The sequence below is a fragment of the Stegostoma tigrinum genome, chromosome 10 (genome assembly GCF_030684315.1).
Source record: "Stegostoma tigrinum isolate sSteTig4 chromosome 10, sSteTig4.hap1, whole genome shotgun sequence".
Taxonomy (NCBI): Eukaryota; Metazoa; Chordata; class Chondrichthyes; order Orectolobiformes; family Stegostomatidae; genus Stegostoma; species Stegostoma tigrinum.
Genome location: NC_081363.1, coordinates 31,847,766 through 31,874,321, shown reverse-complemented (window position 1 = coordinate 31,874,321; position 26,556 = coordinate 31,847,766). Strand labels below are relative to the sequence as shown.

General features: G+C 40.5%; 1 protein-coding gene across 4 annotated transcripts in view; it reads left to right on the top strand.

Annotated features, from left to right (window-relative positions):
* Positions 1 to 26,556, top strand: part of LOC125455296 (spermatogenesis-associated protein 7-like) — a 103,417-nt gene that overhangs the window by 55,537 nt on the left and 21,324 nt on the right. For 2 of the 4 annotated variants that reach the window (XM_048537041.2, XM_048537039.2), the window contains exons 2-4: positions 13,208 to 13,300; positions 16,866 to 16,913; positions 17,665 to 17,789. In XM_048537041.2, the coding sequence (XP_048392998.1) occupies positions 13,208 to 13,300; positions 16,866 to 16,913; positions 17,665 to 17,789 (266 nt within the window). Of the gene's footprint in view, positions 1 to 2,366; positions 2,554 to 7,510; positions 7,738 to 13,207; positions 13,301 to 16,865; positions 16,914 to 17,664; positions 17,790 to 26,556 lie in introns of all 4 variants that reach the window. The other 2 variants (XM_048537043.2, XM_048537042.2) reach the window with 2 other exon arrangements.

Sequence of the window (26,556 nt, the reverse complement as noted above, 5' to 3'; positions counted from 1 at the left end):
AAAAATTGGTAAGAGTCTTTACAGACAGGCCAAATTTCCTTCACCTCCTGAGGAAGTAGAAGCATTGTAGTGCTTTCTTCACCAGAGCATCAACATGGGTGAGGGCACTATTTGCAATATGACTGGTCCTCTGATGCTGAGCTTTGGCAATAACTTCACAGTTGTTATCAAAATGAAATTTTGCTTTCTGTCATTTCACCTTGATTTTGTCACTTAGGCCTGTTAATACTTCTAGCTTAATTAGGGTTTTGGTTTCGGAAGGATAGTTTGGGTGCGGCCTGACCCCTGGCCTTTGGATTAGATTGCATTATATGTCTTCACTAGATTTATGCCTTCACTCAAGGATTGCCTTGCAAACGTTTGTTTGATTTTCTGTCTGATCCTTTTGGCAATTTTTCAGTGCTGCCTCTGTCTTCCAGTTTGACTGGAGATAGTGTAGAGTTGATGTATGGTGTTAAATTTTCCAATCATTTGTGAAGCAGCTAAACTCGTCACTCTTGACTGGAGGGCAATTATCACTCATCACAATGTCCAGAATGCCATGATGACTGAAATGTGCTTTCAAACATTCTACAGACTCACTGGTACTCATTGATGTCACCTGGCCTACAGTCATTGAATAATAAGTGGTGGTGACAAGATAATCAGTTATTGTAAAACTAAAGAAGTCAACTTGAAGCTTCATCCATTGCCTGACTTGGACTTAACATATCTTAAGCAGCTGTTTAGCTTGCTTAGCTTGGCATGTGTTTGTTAATCCCTGTGTTTGTTAATCTCGTTGCTCATGTTTACCAATAGACCACCTCTCTTTGTCTTTCTCAGACTAGACTCAATTCCTTGAAGACTTGGCTGGATATGCTTCTGTACCTCATTTGTAATCTTCTTAGGGATGTGACTATTTCCTTTGTATAAGAAGCCATTGTGGGCTATCCCTGTATGCCCAGTACTATTTTTAGAGCATTAGCTATGTCTTGATGCTTTCAGCCCACTCTTTCATCACTATGTCCTATAGCACTTGGAGAGTAGCTTTTTATTGCATAGTTTGCTTACCTTGAGTAAGACGAATGTCTTTCAGATTCAGTGTCTCTTCTGGGTTGATGACTTTCGGAGCACATCAAGCAAAGCACATCATCTCTTCAAATTCAGAAGATTTCACACTCTGTCTTGGAATTCTCAACATTCTTCAAAGGAACTGGTGCTCTCAGCAGCATGTTGGCAATGCACATTGCTTGTACCTCAGCTTGATGATGTCTCTGTAAATGAATTAACATTCTTTGTTTCTATCTGCTTTCAAGCATTTGCAATTTGCGGTAATTGCTTTGAAGTGTCTTTGTGTTCGGACTCAGTTGTCACTTTATCTCTCTAAAATAGTTATTGATTAAAAGCAAAAGCATTGGCCAAACACACACACTCAATCTGAATGAATTCCGTTTCTATCAGTGTCCCGATTGCTGTTGCATCGGGTTATCCTCGCTGCATAAAGTTTGCTGCAAGTCTTGTTTTTCTGACATCACACTGGAGGGGGACTTATCTTTGACATTTCAGTACCTTACCACAGGTGTTGTTGTCATTAGTTATTTGATTCTGGTAAAGCGTGCTTTTTCCCCTGATTCCATGGCATATTCTTGGTAGTGAAGCTGTGTAGAGGTTCACACTCTGTAATGTCAAATTAGACAAGCATTGTGCTGAATAGTTTACAAAACTCACATATCGTTTCATTGCTTTCACAACTATCAGTCATTCCATCATCCACAGCTCTCATCTTGTTGAGATCTTGGTGAAGTCCTTTTATACTCTCAGTACATGACTTACATATATAATTTCAGACAACTTTAATTCCATTTTTTTTTGTCAAACTCCCAGTTCACCTGGCAATCAGACTGTAGCAGTTGCCCTAAATTCTGATTGCTGTCAATGATGACTTCTGGCATTGTATTTCCAAATCCACAGTCTTGTAAAGCATCTATTATATCCTTTCACTCTGGGAAGATGACAGTCTACCTAATGCTGTCAATGTTGATAGTCTTCCAGAGCAGTGGATTGTGGAATTTGCAAGCATTGGTATCTCCTGACCAGCATCTGGAATGCAGTTAGAGAACTGTTGCTTTCAGTCAGCCTCACTTGTCAATAACTATCCTTCATATCAAGAGTAGTAAAAACCTCTCATCTCAGCAATTTTTGGCAAAATTTCTTCAATGGTTTGTGTGAGGTAATAAGATCTCTTCAAAACTTTGTGAGATCCATTGGATCTATGCATACTGTCAGTTTTCCAAGTTTTTATTATACTGCACTGTGAATACAGTTTGTAGGAGTTGTCACTTTTTGATTTGCATTCCCTTTACTGGCTATTCTGTCTTCTATTTCAGGCTGGACTTCAGGGAAATTGGAACTCTCTTGGCAGATGCTGCATTGGTCTCACCCTCCCATTCAGTTCTAGATATTCACCAGGAAGACGTCCAAGATCTGTAAAAACATTTATGTAATCTGCTAGGATTTGTTTGGCAATCAGTTGCTTCATTGCCTGTGACATGCTGCACATCTCTCCTGGCACTTGTAAGGCTACTATTTTTTAAACTAACTACCACCACCAGTAAAAACACCTGTGTATCCAATTGAGTATTTACCAGCAAAGCCCACTATAGACAATGCAACATGCAAGGTTACCAGTCCAAGCTTTCAACTTGCTTCAGCTGACATGAGTAGATTTTACTTAATGTTCGCAATCTTAAATTCCAGATGTTCAGTTATCCCATTCCAGTGGGCTGTGACAGTACTTAATTTGTCCTCTTGGAATGAATATTATTCAATCAAACTCAATTTTGAAGACTTTGTTTATGTGTCACCACCTTGAATAAGAGAAAATCTAGCAGTTTCCCTGTACAGGACAAAGCAGCCTGATTGATTAGCATTCCATCCACCATCTTGACCATTATCTCCACCACCCATAAAATTGCGATGTATAGAAGGAGAAGTAGGCCATTCAGCCCATCGAATCTGCTCAATCGTTCGATTGTAGCTGATATGTTTGTCAAACCCATTCTCCTGCTCTGAGTTCCACAGATTTGCCACCCTCTGGCTGACAAAATTCCTCCTCATCTCCGTTGTAAAAAATCGTCCCTTCGTTCTGATAATGCACCTTTGGCTCCTGGTCTCTCCTGTTATTGGAACATGGAGAAGATGTTTAATCTAACCATGTCTCTAAGTATTCTGTCATTTTCAATGAGATTTCCTTTCATCCATCTAAACGCCATGAAGTAAAGATCCACAGCCCTCAATGACAACCTCTTCATGCCCACCTTATTCAAAAACCCCCCAACACACACACTCCTGTGCATACTCATGACAAGGGTGGAATAGCCATTGGGAGGACCATCACATGCCAGTTTCCTTCCAAGACAGATACTAACCCAATGGAATATTCCTGCTGTTCTTTTACAGTTCCTGGGTTTAAAAGCTTGGAATTCCCTTCATAAAAGCACTAAGTATACACACAACAGTTCAAGAAGGCAGCTCACAAGCACAAGTGGCTCGAGGGCAAATGGATGTGCAATAAATGTTGGATTTGCCAGAGACATCCATATCTTGAGACTGAAGTTTTTAAAACCTTTTACTCTTTTCAGTTCATAGGACCAAACCAGATACAAATATATCTTTTCCATGTAATTCCCTTAAGTTAAATGACAGCATAATTATACATTTGAACAAAATCAGTGTTGAAAACAAAGGAGCTTTCCCTTTTTCAGGCCATATTGTAGATTTTAAGGACTGCTGCTGTTTCAGGTTTTATAATAAATTTACCAAACTGCTTTGATGTTTGAGTAATGGTCATTCACAATGTCTTCCCCTATTTAAATTTAAATTATTGAACTTTAAAAAATAAAACTTCTTTCAATTAAGAAAAAAAAATTTAAAACTTGTTTCTTCATTTGTTGCTAATGCAAGGAATCTTGATTTTATTTTCATTTTTGTGCCATTCCTCCTCTACAATGTTCACATTTGTACATTTTGGGTTTTCATAAAATACCAATGTTAGAGCATTGGCAGTGACTAAGCACATTGAGTTGGCAGTATTTCATGTAATTTGAGATTGGTGCACAAATCTTGAAGAAACTCATGATCATATAATGCCAGCATGATTTACTTACAATAAGAACATTTTAAAGTTAATTTTTAATTTCAATTTCTTCCGTTCCTTTTACATTAAATTGGCATAACGAAAGGCTGCAATCTCATGTCTGTAAACAGGTGCAGGGATTGCCCCTATTGAGCCATATACAGACCTTTTCTAATCCACCTGTTCAGAGAGATGTTATGTCACATCTGTGGAGCAGATGGGACTTGAATTTGGGCCTCCTGACTCAGAGGAGGAACATTACCACTGTGGTAGTGACCATCTCCCAACAGAAGAAGAAACCCATCACCCTATGACATTCAGTGACATGAATATTGGTGAATCCCCTACTATCAACACGCTGGCCAGAAACTGAGTAGAGAACAGGTCAGAATTAGGAATCTGCAGTTTGCCTCCTGAATCCCCACAGCCTGTCCACCAACTACAAGTTACGTGACAGGGATGTGATGGAAGACTTCCCAATTGCTTAGATGAGTCTATCTTCAACAAAATTCAACAAACTTGACACCATTCAGGACAAAGTATCCCTCTCAATTGGCACTATATGCTCAAACACTTACCACTGATGAACAGCAGAATGTACCATCTACAGTTGATGAACACAGATCACAATCAATGTTTCAAGGTCATCTAGGCCTGGGCAATAATTGCTGGCCTAGTGGATGAATCTAACAACATGTGAATGAATTTTTTTTAAATAAGTACAAACTTAACAAAGGCAAAGATAGCCATGATGAGCAATACCAGGTCTAACCTGGAAGGCTTAGATGCAGTGCTGTAAAAGGTGCAGAGATAGTTCATGAGTACTCAAGATCAATGAATGTACTTTCAAAAGCCAATTTCCAACAACTGCACCATCATGTTTCACTCACTCCTCGATGCACCACACCCGTATTTCATCAATAAATAGTCTGTACTAGTCTCAACTCATACCTGACATAACCTTACTTCATCCTCATACACTTAGTCTTCTGCAAGACTCATCACATCTTTCAGCTTGCACTGTTTGCTATTCAATCATGACAACCACATCACCCAAACACATTGGGCCACATTTAATAACACACTACCACCTGCTTTTTTGCAAGGCAAGATGACACATGACCACAGGCATCAGCACCTGACTGATGGCAGATCCTTAATGTCCTTAATCTGACAAAGGAAGTTGTGGACAATTATAGCAGCTATGGTTGAAGCTGTGGCAGGGATAGAATCATCATTGTACTGTCAAGTATTTATTTAAAGATTATGGTGTCCTTAATAATTAAACCTGCTCACATTCATCTCTCATTTATCAACTCCCACTTATCACCTCTGTCTTTATTCCCATTTACAAAGCATAGATAGTATAAGCATGCACCTTTTGCGTTCTCTCCTTCCTTTGTGCCTTTTTGTTTTCACGTGCACTGTGGTGGAAGAGCAGAAAGACAGTCATGAAAAAGAAACACTTGTCACTCACTTTCAGTCACCAGCTGAGATATTGGCATCTATGAATTTTACAAGATATTAAGCAGCATTCTGGATGAAGCATGAGTTTTGTGTTGTCAGGGCAATGGACAAGGGTGGTGCCAGTTCATGGGTTTTGCTGCAGAGGACTAGGATCGCAAGTTCAGTGGGACTGCCGAAAGAAGAAATCTAATCAGTATGCACAATGAAGTGCTTGCTGAATTGGAAAACCTAAAAGAAAACTTGCATTTGTTGTTCCATATCTTGGAAGATCTGGCACCAGCTGGGCATGGGGTGTGCGTATAAGGTAGAAGGGGGAAGTGGTGATTAATTCCATTAGCAGACTTGTGAGCCCAATGATTACGCAGTGCCTGATATCCGATGTCTTGGCTTCCACTGCAGCAATAAATTTTACTGATGCATTGATATTAATGTATTAATGTTTCTAATCTATCCACACCATACTGAGACAGTCACGACCTAGTTGGGCTGGTCATGTAGCTAGAATGTCTGATACTTGCTTACCAATACGAATTTTCTAAGGAGAGCCTGAGTCTCTGATGTACTGATGATAGAATCCCTACAGTGTGGTAACAGGCCATTTGGCCCAGCAAGTGTACACTAATTCTCTGAGGAAGCCACCCAGACTCATCACCCTACCTTATCCCTGTAAATCTGCATTTCCCATGGCTAATCCACCTAACCTACACATCCCTAGACACTATAGGCAATTTAGCATGTCCAATCCAACTAGCCTGTGTGTCTTTGGACTATGGGAGGAAATTGGAGCACCTAGGGGAAACCCAGGCAGAACATGCTAACTCCACACAGACAGTTGTCTGAGGCTGGAATTGAGCTCAAGTCCTTGGTACTGAGCCGGTAGTGCTAACTACTGAGCCACATTTCCGCCCCTGTAATGGTGATTAAAGGAACCATAATGGGACTGCCCAAAAGCTTTACTTAGGAATTTTGATGTTGACTTTGAGTTATTGAAGAAGTTCACCCATGATCAATTAAACTGGATGCAGCCACGTAACAAACAGTACAGCTTCCTTTGAACGTAAGTGTTTGTCAGAGACACAGAAAATGCCAGGAGAGAAGGTCCCAGTTGAGAAACTCCACATCTATCGTATCCTGTCATGGTTGTAGTGGAACTTTCCATGCGCAGATCAGCCTTAGCAGTTATGTACACACCCACCGAAACCATACTAAACACCACAAATGATTAGTATCGTAATCTTCAGTTTGAGGGACAGAGAGACGTCCGAAGTGCCCTTACATGTGTATTATAAAACAGGTTTTGACCCTGATCCATATACGATATTACCAGGGTGGATGACCAAAATTCTCAATCAAAGAGATATGCTCTGAGAAGCGTCTTGAAGGAAGGAAGGATGGACATTTAAAGATGAAGTTCCAGTGTTTAGGGACCGGACAGTTGAAGGCTGTGGAGAACAAATTAAAATCAGAGTGTTCAAAAGGCCACAATTAGATGAGCACAGATGTTTTGGAGCTGTAAGAGATGATTTAAAAAATAGGGAAGTATTTGAAAACAAACATGAGAATTTTAAAATCAAGACATGTTTGCCTGGGAGCCAGTGTAAATCAGAGAACACAGGAGTGATGGGTGAGTAGAATTTGGTGTGAGTGAAGACAGTGTGAGGTTGTTGCAGTGTCAATTCATGTGTGCTCTGCGCTGATGTCATGTAAGCTCATCTTATCTTGGAAGGCCATAATGTTTTCATGCCAACTGAGTTTGCTGCTACACAAACTTCAAACTTGTTACCATTGCAGCAATGGAAATAATTATAAAGGGGTTTGCAGCATGCCACAACAGTTCAAGAATCTATCCTCCAACTTGTTATGATTGATGCACTGCATGTGGGAATGATAGTGACTGTGGAGGATTAACCTAATGTCTTCTCTCCTTAGATAAGCTTTATCTCCCATTACTGCCCATCCACCAGTGCCATTGCTATTGCCTGCCATCTGTAGTACAGACTGACTTTGCCCATGCTGAGATGGTGCAATTCAAAGCTGAGATTTCTAGCGTCAGAGCTGCATCAGATGATCCTGCAAGGCCATCTGCTGTCTCACACTGAAAGCCAGAAATCTTCAGGTCCATCTATTTTGCAACCACAATGGCAGCACTACATAAGGTAACTACAGGAAGAAACATACAAATTGGGAAAAAAGAATGATAATTTCATGTTTGCAGGAATAGTTTGACATAATAAGTTTGATTTGAAGTGTTTTTCTGCTGGCTTTTATTATTGTTGTGGCAAAAGAATGCCTCGAAGGTGGCAACAGAGGGAAGGTAAAGATGTAAGCTGTTGATGAATGGGAAATTGGAGTTAAGTATTGGAGTAAATGAGTCAATCACAGACAGCCTAATCAAAAAGGAGCTGTGTTGGTTGCCACCACCTTTACCTCCATTTCTCTGCCTCACAAGGACTGGACCCTCAGGGTAGCAAGTTTGTTACTTGTTATTTGAGCTCTCAATACCTGCTTTTCCTGGTAATACAGGGCTCCTCCACAACAATCCAAGTGGCAGGGGTACTGTCTGAGCATTCCCATTATAGGTTTTGCTGTGTCATATTGTGAGTGGCAGCATGGCTTTCATATATGCGCATGCATTTTGTCAACCTGTGCATGCATTTGCACACTGGAGTCATGAGCCATATCCCAAAGGAAAGCTGTGTCCATCAAAACCATTCTCTTGTTTGTTGTTGTAGTTCAAAAGCAGATGTTGTAGCAGTCTGTCGAATGAAGGAAGCATGATAGCTGCCAAGATAGTGGACATTGAGCTGCACAATATGATACGTATCAGCTGCATGTTGATGGAGTCCCTTCCTAAGATGCTGCTTGGCCTGCTGTGTTCATCCAGCCCCACACTTTGTTATCTCCCTTCCTATCCACATGGCTTTTGAATGTATGCATATATACATGCATGCTGCCAATGTATATGTGGGTTTCACATTGCAATCATGAGCCAAATAATAGCCGAGATTCACTAGTGACGTCAAAGTTGACATATGGCGTCTCCAAAACAAGATGCTTGCAGTCAGTGGCACTGTACTATGTAGAAGCCTGCAATTCTTGGTAAAGCCACAGCTTACTTTACCACCTTATTCCTGGCAAGTAAGAATGAAACATATTCAGCCTTTTTAGGCTACAGATCCTTTGTGACATATCTTGTACAACTTCAAATAACAACTGGGAGATGTTGGTCTTGTCACCTAATGAAGCCTGGAAGGAGTTAGATGCATAAACCATTATAGCCATTATCATCGTCACTGCAACTAGCAATGCTATTCTCAGCCTGCTTTATAGTTGCAGCAGATGATGTATTTCTGTGAGGTCCCCTCAAGCAGAGATGTTTAATACAATATGTTTTGCTGTGATTCCAGGAAGAGGATTGCTCCTTGGAAATCTTGGATGGATATGGTCTCATGCTGAGAGTCAACTTTGTTTCTTCTTCTAGCTCTTCTGCCTTTTCTACTTCCAGCTCCTCTTTCTCTTTCAATTGTTCTTTGCTTTTTTCCTTCCAGTTCTTCTTCCTCTCTTAGCTCTTCCTCTTCCTGGCAGCTTGTCCTACTTTGTGCCATCCCTGCTTATTTGCCCTGCAGTACAGGGGAAATATATTCCACTACACCCTGGAAGCTGGTAATGTTTATATAATCTTGTAGCCAGGACAAATCCTTCAATTTATACACCATGACTCCTCCTGTACACAAGGAATTTTAAAAATCTTTGGGAAACACCAAATATTTCTGCAATAATACATCAGCCAGTGAGCTGCTGAACACATTTTTTTAAAGCCGTGGCATTAACTTTCACAGCCCCAGAATTGCAGTTCTGGTTTCAAGTCATGACCTGTTTATCCTGTGTTGTACTTCTGGTGAATGCCATCCGAATGTGCTCTATGTTTTCAGCATAATGGAGGGCAACAAGGCTTGCATTTCAAAGAGTGTACATTCTGATTTTGTAACATCCTCTGCTCAGAAGCAAGATGCTGGAAGCCAGGTACATCAACTTGGAGACAAAATAACATTTGCAGAGCGAATGGGTGCTAAAAAGTGGAATTCTTAGAAAGAACGCCAGAATTACGTTGTAAACTTAACTTAATCTAGATGTATTTCCGCTACCCTTTTCTCCCAGTTAATTTACAATGTCAAGCGAGTGCAAATATGAATATCTTGTCAGGCAATATCTGAAATATTCTATCTTATAATAGTAACTAAAGTTCAAACATACTTCATTGGCTGTAAACTGCTGTTAGACATCCTAAAGTTGTGAAAGATGTACAGGAAAATGAGCTTTTCATTTCTTAACAAAAATCTTTGCATGTTTTCGTCTCCGCTGGCTACATCTGCGGGAAGTGCACTCAACTACAGCTCCTTGAAAACCGTGTTAGGGAAATGGAGCTGGAGCTGGAGGAACTACGAATCATTCGGGAGGCAGAGGGGGTAATTGAGAGGAGTTACCGGGAGTTGGTCACTCCTAAGGCTCAGGACAAGGATAGATGAGTTACAGTTAGGGGGAGGAAAGGGGACAGACAGACAGTGCAGAGATCCCCTGTGGGCATTCCCCTCAGCAATAAGTATACCGTTTTGGATACTGCTGGCAGTAAGTCTCACGTCTGTCGTCTGCAAGGTGTTAGAAAGGATTCTGAGGGATAGGATTTATGACCACCTGGAAGAGCATGGCTTGATCAAATGCAGTCAACACGGCTTTGTGAGGGGCAGGTCATGCCTCACAAATCTTATCGAGTTCTTTGAGGATGTGACTAGATAAGTTGATGAGGGTCGAGCTGTGGATGTGGTGTATATGGACTTCAGTAAGGCATTTGATAAGGTTCCCCATGGTAGGCTCATTCAGAAGGTCACGAGGAATGGGATACAGCGGAACTTAGCTGTCTGGATACAGAATTGGCTGGCCAACAGAAGGCAGCGAGTGGTAGTAGAAGGAAAATATTCTGCCTGGAAGTCAGTGGTGAGTGGTGTTCCACAGGGCTCTGTCCTTGGGCCTCTACTGTTTGTAATTTTTATTAATGACTTGGATGAGGGGATTGAAGGATGGGTCAGCAAGTTTGCAGACGACACGAAGGTTGGAGGTGTCGTTGACAGTATAGAGGGCTGTTGTAGGCTGCAGCGGGACATTGACAGGATGCAGAGATGGGCTGAGAGGTGGCAGATGGAGTTCAACCTGGATAAATGCGAGGTAATGCATTTTGGAAGGTTGAATTTGAAAGCTGAGTACAGGATTAAGGATAGGATTCTTGGCAGTGTGGAGGATCAGAGGGATCTTGGTGTGCAGATACATAGATCCCTTAAAATGGCCACCCAAGCGGACAGGGTTTTTAAGAAAGCATACGGTGTTTTGGCTTTCATTAACAGGGGGATTGAGTTTAAGAGTCGTGAGATCTTGTTGCAGCTCTATAAAACTTTGGTTAGACCGCACTTGGAATACTGCGTCCAGTTCTGGTCGCCCTATTATCGGAAAGATGTGGATGCTTTGGAGAGGGTTCAGAGGAGGTTTACCAGGATGCTGCCTGGACTGGAGGGCTTATCTTATGAAGAGAGGTTGACTGAGCTCGGACTTCTTTCATTGGAGAAAAGGAGGAGGAGAGGGGACCTAATTGAGGTGTACAAGATAATGAGAGGCATAGATAGAGTTGATAGCCAGAGACTATTTCCCAGGGCAGAAATGGCTAACACGAGGGGTCATAGTTTTAAGCTGGTCGGAGGAAAGTATAGAGGGGATGTCAGAGGCGGGTTCTTTACACAGAGAGTTGTGAGAGCATGGAATGCGTTGCCAGCAGCAGTTGTGGAAGCAAGGTCATTGGGGTCATTTAAGAGACTGCTGGACATGCATATGGTCACAGAAATTTGAGGGTGCATACATGAGGATCAATGGTCGGCACAACATCGTGGGCTGAAGGGCCTGTTCTGTGCTGTACTGTTCTATGTTCTATGTTCTATGTTCTATGTTTTGGATAGGATTCCAAGGCATAAGAGAAAACTTACTAGAGAATGATTGTTGCCAGAGGATGGATGACTGACGGACTAGATAAGCACTGGATTGGAGTTTTCTCCTTAGGGTCGAGAAGGTTAAGGGGAGATTTGATTGAAGTACTAAAAACCTGAAGTTTTTGAGAGAGAATTTTTTAAAAATTGTTTCCATTCGCTACAAGGTTAGTCATCAGTGGATCCTATTTTAGATGATTAGGAAAGGAACCAGAAAAGACATAAGGATTTTCCGATGAAGGGCCTAGGCCCGAAACGTCAGCTTTTGTGCTCCTAAGATGCTGTTTGGCCTGCTGTGTTCATCCAGCTCCACACATTGTTATCTTGAGAGACATAAGAAAACCTTTCTTTTCTTATCGAACATCTGGAATTGTCTGACTGTTAGGGTGGTGGAGGCAGATTGAATAAATTTCTGAAGGCAATTACATAAATTCTTGAAGTAGAAATAACAACAGGGTTACAAGAAAGAGCAAAAGCATGGTACTAACCGAATAGTTTGCTTAGAGCCAGCATTGACACAATGGATCAAACGGGTCCGTTATGTGCTTTTTTTAACAATGATTGTGTAATGTTTTACTGCATCTAATGTGAGAGCTCTCAGCCTTTTTTTGCATTCGAAGCACCACACCTCTAGCCCTTTCTCATGTTAAAAAAAATTACAAACTCCTTTTACACATAGTAACACTACGCTTGACCTCTAAAGCATCTCAGTTTTAATTATAGTACCATTGACAATTATTCTTTCAGCTCCCTAGGCTCTAAAATCTGGAACTCTTACCTTTAAATCTCTTTGCCTGACTATTTCTTTTTTTCTTTCTTTAAGATGTACATTATAATCTAGCTCTTTGACCAAGACTTTGGACATCACCTCTAATACTGTCTTACATTGTTGAGTGCTATAATTTGTTCTTAATATCTTTGTGAAGTGCCTAGGAAGTTTTAAGTTAGCCATCTGCTGGACAAAGCAAAGAATTATTAGATCCTGCTGTCCTCTGCGACAATTTCTCTTCTTCACTACAAGCTATCTTCATAAATCTCTTTTGCCTTACCTCTTCTGTCATCAACCTTAACTAGTAAAGGACTTCTTTGTCACCAAGATTGACAGCGTAAACTCAGCTGCCTCAGGCACTTCCTTCCACTTGCCTAATCCGCCAAACAAATTTTCTGTTGATTCTCCCTTGTTAACCTCTATTCTCAGTGAACTAGTGATCACCTAACTTCCTTTCCTGGACCAAAGTTGATATTTTTTATGATACCCTGATTTGAACGACCGACCCTCTTCTTCAAAATAACTCATTGTATCCTGTGTGACAGCTAGTCTGCCTTGATATCACCATTGAGAAATGTTATTTGATATTGTTCTTGTGAGGTCCCATTGGGCATTCTACTACATTAAAGCTACTATATGAACACAATTATTATTGAGAAAGTAATTAGGATGGAAAAACTGCTAAAGTCTTCTTCATGAACCCTCATGTAAATTTCGTATTAAATGATATGTTGATCGTCAATGCCTCTAATGTCCTTACAGTCATTCATCATGTTAAAAGCATCCCTTATTTGTTTTTGTATGTAATGCATTCAACCTTTGTCCTTACAGCTTACAGTGTAGGTCCTTCCACGAATTTGATGGACCCATACCTAATCCAGAGTCACATGACTTCCCATTACAATAGAATCCTCTCTGCCAAAGGTAACGTGTAATGTACTGTGTTGTATGTCTGCATGGCTGTTAAGAATTTCAGTCCTTCAGAATTCCTATAATATGATTACTCTCTTAGCTAATTTTGCAGGTATTTAGCACACTGGAGAATATAGTTTGAGCAAAATGAACTAGGTAATTTTCTCATTGTTGTGAGAAATGGACTATACACTCACAATTGTTGTTTTGGTCTCCTTGCAATGAAGTAGGGATTCACAGAGTGATTAACAGTTTGATCGGCTACAACATGCAAAACGGCCAAGCCATGACTTACAAGGGAAGTTAAAAGTAGTGTTAGATGCAAAAAAAGAGGCAGACAAATCGGCAAGAAAAATACAATAGACCTGAGGATTGGGATAAGTGTAGAAATCAGCAAAAAAGGACCAAGGGATCGATAAAGAAGGGGAAAATAAGGTTTGAACGTTAGCTTGTGGAGACATAAGAACTTACTGTAAATGTTTCTGTAGGTATACAAAGAGAAAATATTAGTTAAAACTAATTTAGATTCCTTACAGTCAGAAACACTAGGATTTATAATAGGGAACAAAGCAATGGCTGATGAACTTGAATTCTGTCTTCACTTCAGCCTTCATAAATGAGGACATATATAATGTACCAGAAATGATGAGGAACAGAGAGTGTAGTGAGAGAGAGGAACTGAAGCAAATCTACATTAACAGTGAAGTGATTTTGAAGAAATTATTTGGTTGATAAATCCCCAGAGCCCGATAATGTACATCCCATAACATTTAAGGAAGTGACCCTAGAAGTAGTGAATGCATTGGTGGCCATCTTCCAATATTCTTTAAACTTTAGAACAGTTCCTACAGAATGGAGAATAGCTAATGTAATCCCACCATTTAAAAAGGTAGATAGAGAAAAAACGTAGGATTATAGACCAGTGAGTCCGGTGTTGATAGAAGGTACTAGAATCCATTATCAAGGATTTTATAGCAGATGCTTAAGATACAGTGGTAGAATTAGTCACAGTTAGTATGGATTTACAAAAGGGAAATTATGCTTGAATAATCTATCGGAATTCTTCAAGGATGCGACTAGTAGAGTTGATCATGAGGAACCAATGGAGATGGTTTATTTAAACTTTAGAAGGCTTTCAACGAAGTCCCGCATAAGAGAGTAATGTGTATAGTTAAAGCGCATGGGATTGTAGTAGTGTATTGAAAGGGATAGAAAATTGGTTAGCAGACAAGAAAGAAAGAATGGAAATAAATGGGTCTTTTTCTGAATGGCAGGCAGTGAGTAGTGAGGTACTGCAGGGATTGGTACTAGGATTTCAGCTCCTCACAATATATCTTAATTAATTAAATGAAGGAGTTAAATGCAATGTCTCAAAATTTACATGAGACACAAAGCTGGTTGGAAGGGTAAACTGTGAGGAGGATGCAGAGATGTTGCAGTGTGATTGGATAGGCTGAGTGAGTGGGCAAATGCATAGCAGATACAGTATAATGTGGATAAATGGGCAAATGCTGGGCAGATACAGTATAATGTGGATAAATGTGAGGTTATCCATTTTGATAGCACAAATAAGATGGTGGATTATTATTTGAATGGCTGTTTAAGTTTAAATTGTGAGAGGGTGTCGTTGTGCAGCAGGCAGTAAAGGAATGCCAAATGTTGGCCTTTGTAGTAAGACGATTTGAGTACAGGAGTAAAGATATCTTGCTGCAATTGTATTGGACATTGGTGAGGCCACTCCTGAAATTTTCTCTGCACTTTGGTTTCTGTATCTGAGAAAGAATGTTTTTGCTTTTTAGGCAGTGCAGCGAAGGTTGGGCAATTTGATTCCTGGGATGACAGGATTGAAGTTCGAGAAGTTGAGTCAGTTAAGATTGTATTCACTGGAGTTTAGAAGAATAAGGGAGGACTGTCATAGAAACCTACAAAATTCTAATAAGACTGGAGAGTTAGCTATAGGAAGGATGTTCCCGGTGATGGGGAAGCCCAGAGCCAGGGGTTATAGTTTAAGGATTAGGATTAAACATTTTAGGATTGAGGTGAGGAGAAAATTATTCAACCAGAGAATAATGAACCTGTGGAATTCGCTATCACAGAAAGTGGTTGATGCTGAAAATTATGTGTTTTTGAGAGGTAAGTAAATATAGCTGTTGTGACTTAGGGGATGGAGGGATATGAGGGGAGGTGGGAATAGGGTTTTGAGCTTGTTGATCAGCTGCCATCATATTGAATGGTGGACCAGGTTCAAGGGGTCAAATAGCCTACACCTGCACCTTTCTACTGTATTTTTATAAATATTTCATCCATGCGTAATTATCTTTATGCTAGCCAATAGGAAGGTAAGTTATACAGTCAAAGGTTTATTGACTCTCAAATTCATCAGTAGAGATGCACCCATCCACACCTATTGGAGAAATTGTCACAGCTGACTCCAACCCAGAATTCAGATTTGGAGACCCACTCTCCATACATGTCTGGCCTTAGACTTACGGGCATCTTCTCACTCAGAGGCAAAAATGCAGTCACAAAGCTGAAAGTTATAATTTAGATTAGACAGGAGAGTTTTTGCCAACCATTCTGTCAGTTACATTTTGAAGGAGATTTTATTGGCAATTAAGTGATTCCAAATTATGTCCTAAAGCCCTGCTGGTATGAGCGAATGCTTGCAAGCAAGCAATTTTTTATGGCAGATGATGTGTTTGAACTCCTATCTGGTAGGAAATCTGAAATATAAAGAGAAAATGATAGAAATCAGTGAATAAATAAACAAAGTTCATATTGTTACACTCCAGAATGTCAAGTGAACGATAGAACTTGAGCCTAACCATTACATGTTTTTCTGAGCATTTATTCATGGAGGCAAATGGGATAACCATCCAGCTCTTCACCCAACAACTACAGTTTCAGACCTTTCCTATTTATAGTCATACATATGAACCACCCACTAATGTTGACCATCTTTATGCAATTAAACATAATTAATACACAATTAACGCATGTTGCATTTTGATAACTTTTCTGTGGACTGATAATGCTTAGAGATGCAGGTTCTGAAATTATTCTGTCTAGTCAGGTGTGAAGTGCTTAGTCAAAAGATAAAGTGATGCCCCTTGAGCTTCTGCTGAGCTTTGTTGAAACCATGTACAAGAACTGCAGAACTTCTTTAAAGGGGACATTCCCAGAAAAGAAGTAACAATGAATTAAAAGAAACAAAAACATAAATTGCTGGAGGAACTCAGCAGATCTGGCAGCATCTGTGAAACACACTAATTAAACACGAATTCAAAGTAAATATTTTGATACTGGAAATATGAAATTAAAAAAAACAAAAATGTTGGAAATACTCAGCAAATCAGACATCTCTTCTATAGAAACATGCAAGCAGATGAATGCATGTGAGATAAAAGAACCTGCCACATGGATTAAATAAGGAGGCTCATGTAATTAAATCATAAATGGCAACGTACAATAGAAGTGCAAATGGCCTTTTTTGGTCGTTCTATATAATTCTAAGATGTTGCTACTGAAAGAGTGTTCAATCTCTTTTAAAAGTTAATTGTACTTCTTATCCTTTCAGCTACAGTGGATTGTTCTGTTCCAAAAAGCATGCTGTTGAGCGTAAAATGTAAGTAATTCATTTGTTGTAAGTAAAGTCAGGAAAGCATGTAACATAGGATCTATGGTAACTAGGAATGTTTGACTATTTTAAGGAAAATAGCAGTTAGGCTACTTTTTTCTAGGAATTGGAATATGCAGAAGTTAAGCTGTTGCAGTTTATGGCAACAAATTAAACAAGATTGTGTTTTAACTTGACTATGGTTATAATGCAAACTAAATAGTAGCGCACCATCTGCCCACTATATGTATCAGATGTTCAGTTATATTGCAATTAATAGAATTAATTTAGTAAAATACATATAAAGGTGTTGAGCCAATACAATAATGTTTATTTGCACCACTGCCCAAGACCAATTTCTACCCCGGATCACTTGCTCTGACAAAATTACCTACTCAGCAATGCTTAAATTTCTCCTGAAATTGTTGTCAAATTCACTTGTGCAGGAATTGCCTTTTGTGCATGCCTTCAAATATAGACCTTGAATTTCAAAAGAAATCAGAATATCCAATAAACCCTGTTTATTTTGGCTGCACATACTTATTCTGTTTACTAGAGCAAATATGATGCCATACCAACACTGCCACAGTGACAGCTGAGGCCCATAAATGTAAGCGATCTATGAGATGAAAAAGCCAAATTGAAGCAAAATTTGGCAGACTTAGTGCTTCATATTTTATTCTAAATACACATCTTGAAGCGAACATGAAAATATAGTAAAGCATTAACCTAATTTTAAATTGCTTCTTTTGTTCTTAAGATAAAGACCAACTGAAGAAGCAGAATCTACAAACTAAATACAAAAAAGGATTTGTCCCTACAAGATCAGAATCTTGGTCCAGCTCTGGTAGCAGTGGAAGGTTAACTGTAACAGAAACTATCCAGGTATGTTTGCTTCTGATAAATGTGAACGTAATTTCAGAGTTATAACATTTTGCTTAAGTTCATTGAACATCACTATAGAATGTAAAGTCTTTAGTCAATTACCAACACATCTTGAGCTCACCAAAATCTGTTTGCATTATATAATTAGAAGTCAGAAGACAGATTTTGTAAAATTAAAAATAGCTTGTAGTGCTGTTGTCCAAAAGCGTCATCCCACCATACCTCTTCAATCTCTGCAAGTTCGACAATTCTGACATTGCAGAGGCTTCCTTGTTGAAGTTGGCATCATTGAAACAAATGTGACAGAAACGGAGGAACTGGGAGAAATCACCTGGGGTCACTGGTCCCTTTTGGACTCAATATCAAGTTCAATAACTTTAGGGCCTAAACTCTCCCATGTCCTTACACCAACCCCTACAACCAGGCTGTGATATCACATAATCTGCTATTGCATGCCACCCATTGTTAGCCACTAATAGTCCCGATTATTAGTTTTTCACCCTCCTAGCCAGATCACTATCTACTCCTTTGTCTGCCTAACTGTTCTTCCCTCTCTTTGGGCTCGTTCTCCACCTATCATTTCCTCCTACCGCCCAACCCTAGCTGCTGCATATAAGTCAACATTTTCCATGGACTATCATACTTGAAGAAACCACTTCATCAACGCATTCTCAAAGGTAATTCAGAATTGGCAACAAATACAGGACATGCCGGCTAGTGCCTGCATCCCGAGGACAAATTTTTTTAACATCCTGCAGAAATTTCCTGCTTTTGATCATATTTCTAAGTACTGAATAGTATTTCTTTGCAATGAATGTGATTTTTAAAACTCTATTCTGGGACAAAAATTGTTGTTTAACAGTCAGTTCAAATAGTCTGCAAGATTTTTGCTGGTTGAAGAAATGATATATTGTGAAGAAAGTCATGAAGCTGTGAAAGGAATTACAATTAGCAATGATGATTATTTTTCCTTTCAGGAGAAGGTACCTAGCCACATTTAGTAAGTTTACCTTCTTGGACGATGTACTTCACTTTTCAACAGAGTTTCTGAACTAAACCAATTGGAGTGTCAAATTTACTTGACCATTAAGCCAACATATTGCCATAACTCCAAGGAAAGTTCAGCAGAATGAATTGCACTTATTAATTTAACATGGCAGAATCCTGTGGCATCCTATACTACACTTTGAAAATCTTTCATGATCTTCCCAATTGTTAGCACTTATAAAGAATATCAACTTCCTGTCTTGAAATTAACTGGTACTTACAGTGAGTGTGTTCCAAAATCTTGAACATAGTCATAAACTGCTCAAGTTAAACAGAAGTGTTCCATTGAGGTAACTTATAAACTAATTCTGATCGGCAGTGATATACACTGTGGTAGATTCGTAGATTAATAGATTCATGCAGCACAGCCCATCAGCTTACCAAGTCTGCACAGATGTATCTTCATTAATTTTTCTCTCCACCTCCAGTCCGCCTCCCTCTCTCTCCCTATTTATTTCAGAACCCTCTCCCCATCCCCCTCTCTGATGAAGGGCCTAGGCCCGAAACATCAGCTTTTGTGTTCCTGAGATGCTGCTAGGCCTGCTGTGTTCATCCAGCTTCACACTTTGTTATCCTGTATCTTCACTAATCCTACTTTCCAGCACTTGGCCCAACACCTTGAATGTTATGACATTTCAAGTGCTCATTCATGTACTACTTAAACGCGTGAAGATTCCTGCTTCTACCATCCTCCCAGATATTGTATTGAAAATTCCCACCATCCTCTGGGTGAAAGAAAATTTCATCAAGTCCCCTCTAAACCTCTTGCCTTCCACATTAAAATTATGCCCGTTTGTTATTGACCCTTAAACTAAAGGGAAAAGCTGCTTCCTATCCAGCCTGTCCATGCGTGTCATAATCTTGTATGTCTCAGACAGGTCCCACCCCCTGCCTTCTCTGTTCTAAAGAAAACAATCTGAGCCCATCCAGACTTTCTTCATAACTAAAATACGCGAATTCTTCTGCACCTCTTCCAGCATCATCCAGCAGATCTGAAATTTTGTTTCATTTAAAATGTAATTGCCTTCTTCCTAACCTCACACCTGTTCTGTGCATTCATCTTGACAGGATCCAGATCTGCTGAACCACCACTATTTTTGATCCTCTTTTATTGCAAGAAAGTTGGTACAGCATCCATCTTGGAAGACCACCAGTTTTCTCAATATTAAGAAGACAAAAGGTCATTGTCTTCCTGCAAAAACCTTGCTATTTTGGATGTGAGTTTGCTCGCTGAACTGGAAGGTTAGTTTTCAGACGTTTCGTCACCATTCTAGGTAATATCATCAGTGAGCCTCCGACGAAGCGCTGGTGTTATGTCCCGCTTTCTATTTATCTGGTTAGGTTTCCTTGGGTTGGTGATGTCATTTCCTGCGTTGGTGATGTCACTTCCTGTTCTTTTTCTCAGGGAATGGTAGATTGGCTCCAAATCAATGTGTTTGTTGATGGAGTTCCGGTTGGAATGCCATGCTTCTAGGAATTCTCGTGCATGTCTCTGTTTGGCTTGTCCTAGGATGGATGTGTTATCCCAATCAAAGTGGTGTCCTTCCTCATCTGTATGTAAGGATACTAGTGATAGTGGGTCATGTCTTTTTGTGGCTAGTTGATGTTCATGTATCCTGGTGGGTAGCTTTCTGCCAGTTTGTCCAATGTAGTGTTTGTCACAGTTCTTGCAAGGTATTTTGTAGATGACGTTCATTTTGTTTGTTGTCTGTATAGGTCTTTTAAGTTCATTAACTGCTGTTTTAGTGTGTTGGTGGGTTTTTGGGCTACCCTGATGCCATGAGGTCCGAGTAGCCTGGCAGTCATTTCGGAAATGTCTTTGATGTAGGGGAGAGTGGTTATGGTTTCTGAACCCGTTTTGTCTGTTTGTTTGGGCTTATTGCTGAGGAATCGGTGGACTGTGTTCATTGGGTACCCATTCTTTTTGAATACGCTGTATAGGTGATTTTCCTCTGCTCTGCGTAGTTCCTCTGTGCTGCACTGTGTGGTGGCTCGTTGGAATAATGTTCTAATGCAGCTTCGTTTGTGGGTGTTGGGATGGTTGCTCCTGTAGTTCAGTATTTGGTCCCTATGTGTTGTTTTCCTGTAGACGCTGGTTTGAAGTTCCCCATTGGCTGTTCGCTCTACTGTGACATCTAGGAATGGCAGTTTGTTGTTGTTTTCCTCCTCTTTTGTGAATGTTATGTCAGTAAAGGGTATTATTGATGGTCTTGAAGGTTTCCTCTAATTTGTTTTGTTTAGTGATGACAAAGGTGTCATCCACATAGCGGACCCAAAGTTTGGGTTGGATGATTGGCAGAGCCGTTTGTTCGAGTCTCTGCATTACTGCCTCTGCTAAGAACCCTGATATCGGGGATCCCATGGGTGTACCGTTGGTTTGTCTATAGGTTTTGTTATTGAAAGTGAAGTGGGTGGTGAGGCATAGGTCCACTAGCTTGATGATGTTGTCCTTGCTGATGAGGTTGGTGGTGTCTGGTGTATGTGTCTTCGGTTCTTCTAATAGTGTAGTCAGTGTTTCTTTGGCCAGGTTGATGTTGATGGATATGAACAGGGCTGTTACGTCAAAGGAGATGATTATTTCATCCTCTTCTATCTTGGTGTTTTTGATGCTGTTCAGGAATTCTTGGGTGGAGCGAATGGAGTGGTGGGAGTCTTCTACTAGGTCTTTTAGTCTTTGGTGTAGTTCCTTGGCTAATCTGTAGGTTGGTGTTCCAGGTAGCGACACTATGGGTCTGAGCACAGTCCACCGATTCCTCAGCAATAAACCCAAACAAACAGACAAAACGGGCTCAGAAACCATAACCACTCTCCCCTACATCAAAGACATTTCCAAAATGACTGCCAGACTACTCGGACCTCTTGGCATCAGGGTAGCCCACAAACCCACCAACACACTAAAACAGCCGCTAATGAACTTAAAAGACCCTATACAGACAACAAACAAAACGAACGTCATCTGCAAAATACCTTGCAAGAACTGTGACAAACACTACATCGGACAACCTGGCAGAAAGCTAGCCACCAGAATACATGAACATCAACTAGCCACAAAAAGACATGACCCACTATCACTCGTATCCTTACGTACAGATGAGGAAGGACACCACTTTGATTGGGACAACACATCCATCCTAGGACAAGCCAAACAGAGACACGCACGAGAATTCCTAGAAGCATGGCATTCCAACTGGAACTCCATCAACAAACACATTGATTTGGGGCCCATCTACCACCCTCTGAGAAAAAGAACAGGAAATGGCACCACCAACACCGGAAATGACATCACCAACTCAAGGAAACCTAACCAGATAAATAGAAAGCGGGACATAACGCCAGCGCTTCGTCGGAGGCTCACTGATGATGTTACCTAGAATGGTGACGAAAGGTCTGAAAACGAACCTTCCAGCTCAGTGAGCAAACTCACATCCAGAACCTCAACCTGAGCTTCAAATCTTCTCAAAACTCGCTAACTTTGCTATTTATTCTCAAACAGGATGCCAACATCAAACACATCTGTATATTAATATTTTGTCAGATCTGTTCTTTCCATGACATCTTGGTCCACTCTGCTGTCACTCCTAACACTTCTTCACTTTTGTATGGCAATCATGTCCTCTATTTTCTCTGTCCAAGGCCCGAACCATGCCTTCCAGGTGATTAACTTGTACTTATTTCAATATAGTTTACTATATTTGCTGTTCATAATGTGGTCTTCTGTTTATGGTGAGACAAAATTTAGACAGGGTGACAGCTTTATAGAGCACCTGCTCTCTGTCAATAAAAATAATCCTGACCTTTCAGTTGTTTGCCATTGCAATCCACCATCTTGCCCTCATACTAACATCACAGTGAAGCACATTGCAAGCTGGAGAAACAGCGCCTCATTTTCCACTGAAGCAATTTACAGCCTTAAGGACTGAACAATGAGTTCTAAAACCTCAACGTATGAACACCATCGTCCATTTGGTTACGACCCTCAATGGCTGTCCTCGGTAATTTCACCAGGTTTGCATATGACACAAAGCTGGGTGCAAAGGTGTACTGTGAGGAGGATACAGAGAAGGTCCCAAGTGATTTGGATAATTGGAGTAAGTGGGCAAATGCATGTCAGATCAAGAATAATATGGATAAATGTGAAATTGCCCACATTGGTTGAAAAATAGGAAGGCAAATTATCTGTATGGTTATAGATTGGGAAAAGGGGAGGTGCAACAAGACCTGGGTGTCCTAGTACGCCAGTCACTGAAAGTAAGCATGCAGGTGCAGCAGGTGGTGAAGAGGCAAACAATATGTTGACTTTCATAATGAGATGATTCAATACAGGAGCAGGGATGTCTTGGTGCAATTGTGCATTGCCGTGGTGATGCCATAGTTGGAGTATTTGAGCAGATTTAGTCTCCTTATCAAAGGAAGGATCTTCTGCCTATGGACATAGTACAACAAAGGTATACCAGACATCCTGAGGTGGCAGAACCGATAGATGAAGAGAGTCGGGATCAGTTACAACTATATTCAGTTGAGTTTAGAAGAATAACAGGGTAATCTCGTAGATTCCTATAAAATTCTGTTGTTAAATGCAAAAGAGTGCAGAAATGTTTTGGGGAGTTTGAACCACAGTCAGAGGCTCAATAGGCTGGGGCTATTTTTCCTGGAGTGCCGGGGACTGAGGGGTGACCTCAAAGAGATTTATAAAATCATGAGGGGCATGGGTAGGGTGAATAGACAAAGTCTTTTTTCCAGGGTTTGGGGAGTGCCAAAACTAGAGGGAAAAGGTTTAAGGAGAGAGAGGAAAGATAATAAAGGGTCCTAAGTGGTAACTTTTCCATGCAGAGGGTGGTGTGTGTATGGAATGAGCTGCCTGAGGAAGTGGTGAAGGCTGGTACAATTACAACATTTGTAAAACATCAGGATTAACAGAAAGTTTTATAGGGAGATGGGCCAAATGCTGGTAAATTAGACTAATATAATTTAGGATATTTGGTCAGCCCAAACAAATTGGACCGAAGGGTCTGTTCATGTACTGTAAAACTCTGACTCCATCAGGTAAGCAAAGCAGGAATGTTCCCAATGACAAAGGAGTCCAGAACCAATGCTCATGGTGTAAAGAAAAGGCGATGGCCATTTAAGACTGAGATAAGAAATTTCTTCACCCAGAGTGTAGAGCCAATGGAATTATCTGCTACAGAAAACAGTTAAGGTCAAAACATTGAATCGTTTTTAAGAAGGAGTTACATATGGCCCTTAGGGCCAATGGGATCAAAAGATATGGGTAGAGAGTGGGAGCAAGGTGTTGTGTTAGATGATGAGCTATAATCATATTTGCCTACTCTTATTTTCCACTGTTTTTGTCCAATAGTTGTGAGTAGTACCTTGATTTCAATTAAGTGACTGCTGAAAATATTGGTTCACATGAGATGCCCAGACCTGCCCCTATTGTCTGACTATGAAGAAAAAATTCAAAGTGGACTGCAGGCCACTATGATTACTCTGCAGATCTTCAACCTCCATTTGGACAGCAGTTCACTTCCCCAAGCAAAAACTTTTCATGTGTTTCTCCATGGAACAGTGTCTCGGTTGCATTTCTAGTAATATATGGTAAATAAAAGTACAGCAAACTTTTTATTAACAGACTCCAATGGAACCAGGAGTGTGCCAGCTGATCAAATGTTCTAATCAAGCGGTATGCATAACCGCAGTAAACCCTGACCAAGTGAAGCTTCAAGACATCAAAATCCCTCAAAAAATCTAATCAAAAACATCAATGCACCTCCTAAAATCAATGTTAAAAACACATAGAATGTAATAGAAATGTAATGCAGGGGGTATACACATCACTGTTATACTTTATTTGGAGCATAAGTACTCGGATATTACGGTAAGTGATGGTATTTGAGGTAGAGAATTTTTACTAATTTATCAAGAGTGTTAGATAAGGTTGATAAGGTGTCAGTTAAAACAAAGTTTGTGGTTTCTATTTTGTTCTTGCCCACAACTTCTGCAATAAGCCATTTGCTTATAGACATTGGAAATGTTAAAATCAATATCTGAAACTCAATATCAGAAACATCTTCAATCCTCCTATTTTGAGAGTATTGCATTTGCTCTTGAGCACGTATGACTGGACATCAGGTAACTGGGGAAAACCGTGCTCTTTGAAGTTACTTGGTGCTGAAAAGAAATATTAAACGTCCTTAAGGTGTAGATGTTAGTACTAGGTCAGTGATCACATAAAGTAATATTGACTGTGACTGTTGCCAGAGTAATATGTGGCACAATCATAGAATCATAGAGATATACACAGAGAAACAGACCCTTCAGTCCAACTCAGCCATGCTGACCAGATATCCTATACAAGTCTCGTTCCATTTGCCAGCATTTGGCCCATATCCCTGTAAACGTTTCCTATTCATACACCCATCCAGATGCCTTTTAATTGTTGTCATTGTACCAGCTCATTCCATACATGCAACAAGCTCTGCATGAAAAAGTTGCCCTTAGGTCCCTTTTGAAATCTTCCACTCTCACCCTAAACCTATGCTGTCTAGTTTTGGACTTCCCTATGAAGTCATGGGGTCATGGAACCATTTGCTAGCTCTCTGGGATCCTCATTGTCTGTTTACTCTATCCATGCCCTTCATGCTTTTGTAAATCTCTATAAGGTCACCCCTCAATTTCCAACATTCCAGGGAAAATAACCCCAGTGTCTCCCTATAGCTCAAGCCCTCCAATACTGGCATCATACTTCTAAATCTTTTCTGAACCCTTTCAAGTTTCACAATATCTTTCCTATTGGAGGGAGACCAGGAATGTGCCTAAAGTAGCCAATGTTCTGTACAGCTGCAACTTGACCTCCCAACTCCTATACTCAATGCACCAACTAATAAAGGCAGTAATACCAAATGCCTTCTTCACTATCCCATCTACCTGCAACTCCCCTTTCAACGATTTATGAACCTGCACTCCAAGGTCTCTTTGTTCAGCAACAATCCCCAAGACCTGGCCATTAAGTGTATAAGACCTGCCCTGATTTGCCTTTCCAAAATGCAGCACTTCACATTTATCTGAACTAAATTCCATTTGCCGCTCCTTGGCCCATTGGCCCATCTGATGAAGATTCCATTGGGCGGCACAGTGGCTCAGTGGTTAGCACTGCAGCCTCACAGCACCAGGGACCCGGGCTTGATTCCAGCCTCAAGCGACTGTCTGTGTGGAGTTTGCACATTCTCCCTGTGTCTGCCTGGGTTTCCTCAGGGTGCTCCGGTTTCCTCCCACAGTCCAAAGATGTGCAGGCTAGGTGGATTAGCCATGCTAAATTGCCTCTGGTTATCAGGGGTGTGTGGGTTATAGGGAGATGGGTGTGGGTGTGGACTTGTTGGGCCAAAGGGCCTGTTTCCACACTGTAGGTAATCTAATTCAAAACTCTGAGGTACCTTTCTCCACTGTCTCCTGCACCTCCAATTTTACTATCATCTGCAAGTTTACTAACCATACCTCCTATGTTCACATCCGAATAATTTATATAAATGGCAAAAAGCAGTGGACCCAGTACTGATCCTTGTGGCACCGCATAGGTCATAGTCCTCCAGTCTGAAAAATAACTCTCCACTACCACCCTTTGTCTTCTACCTTCGAGCCAGTTCTTATCCAAATGGCTAGTTCTCCTTGTATTCCATGTGATCTAACCTTGCTAACCAGTCTACCATAAGGAACCCTGATGAAC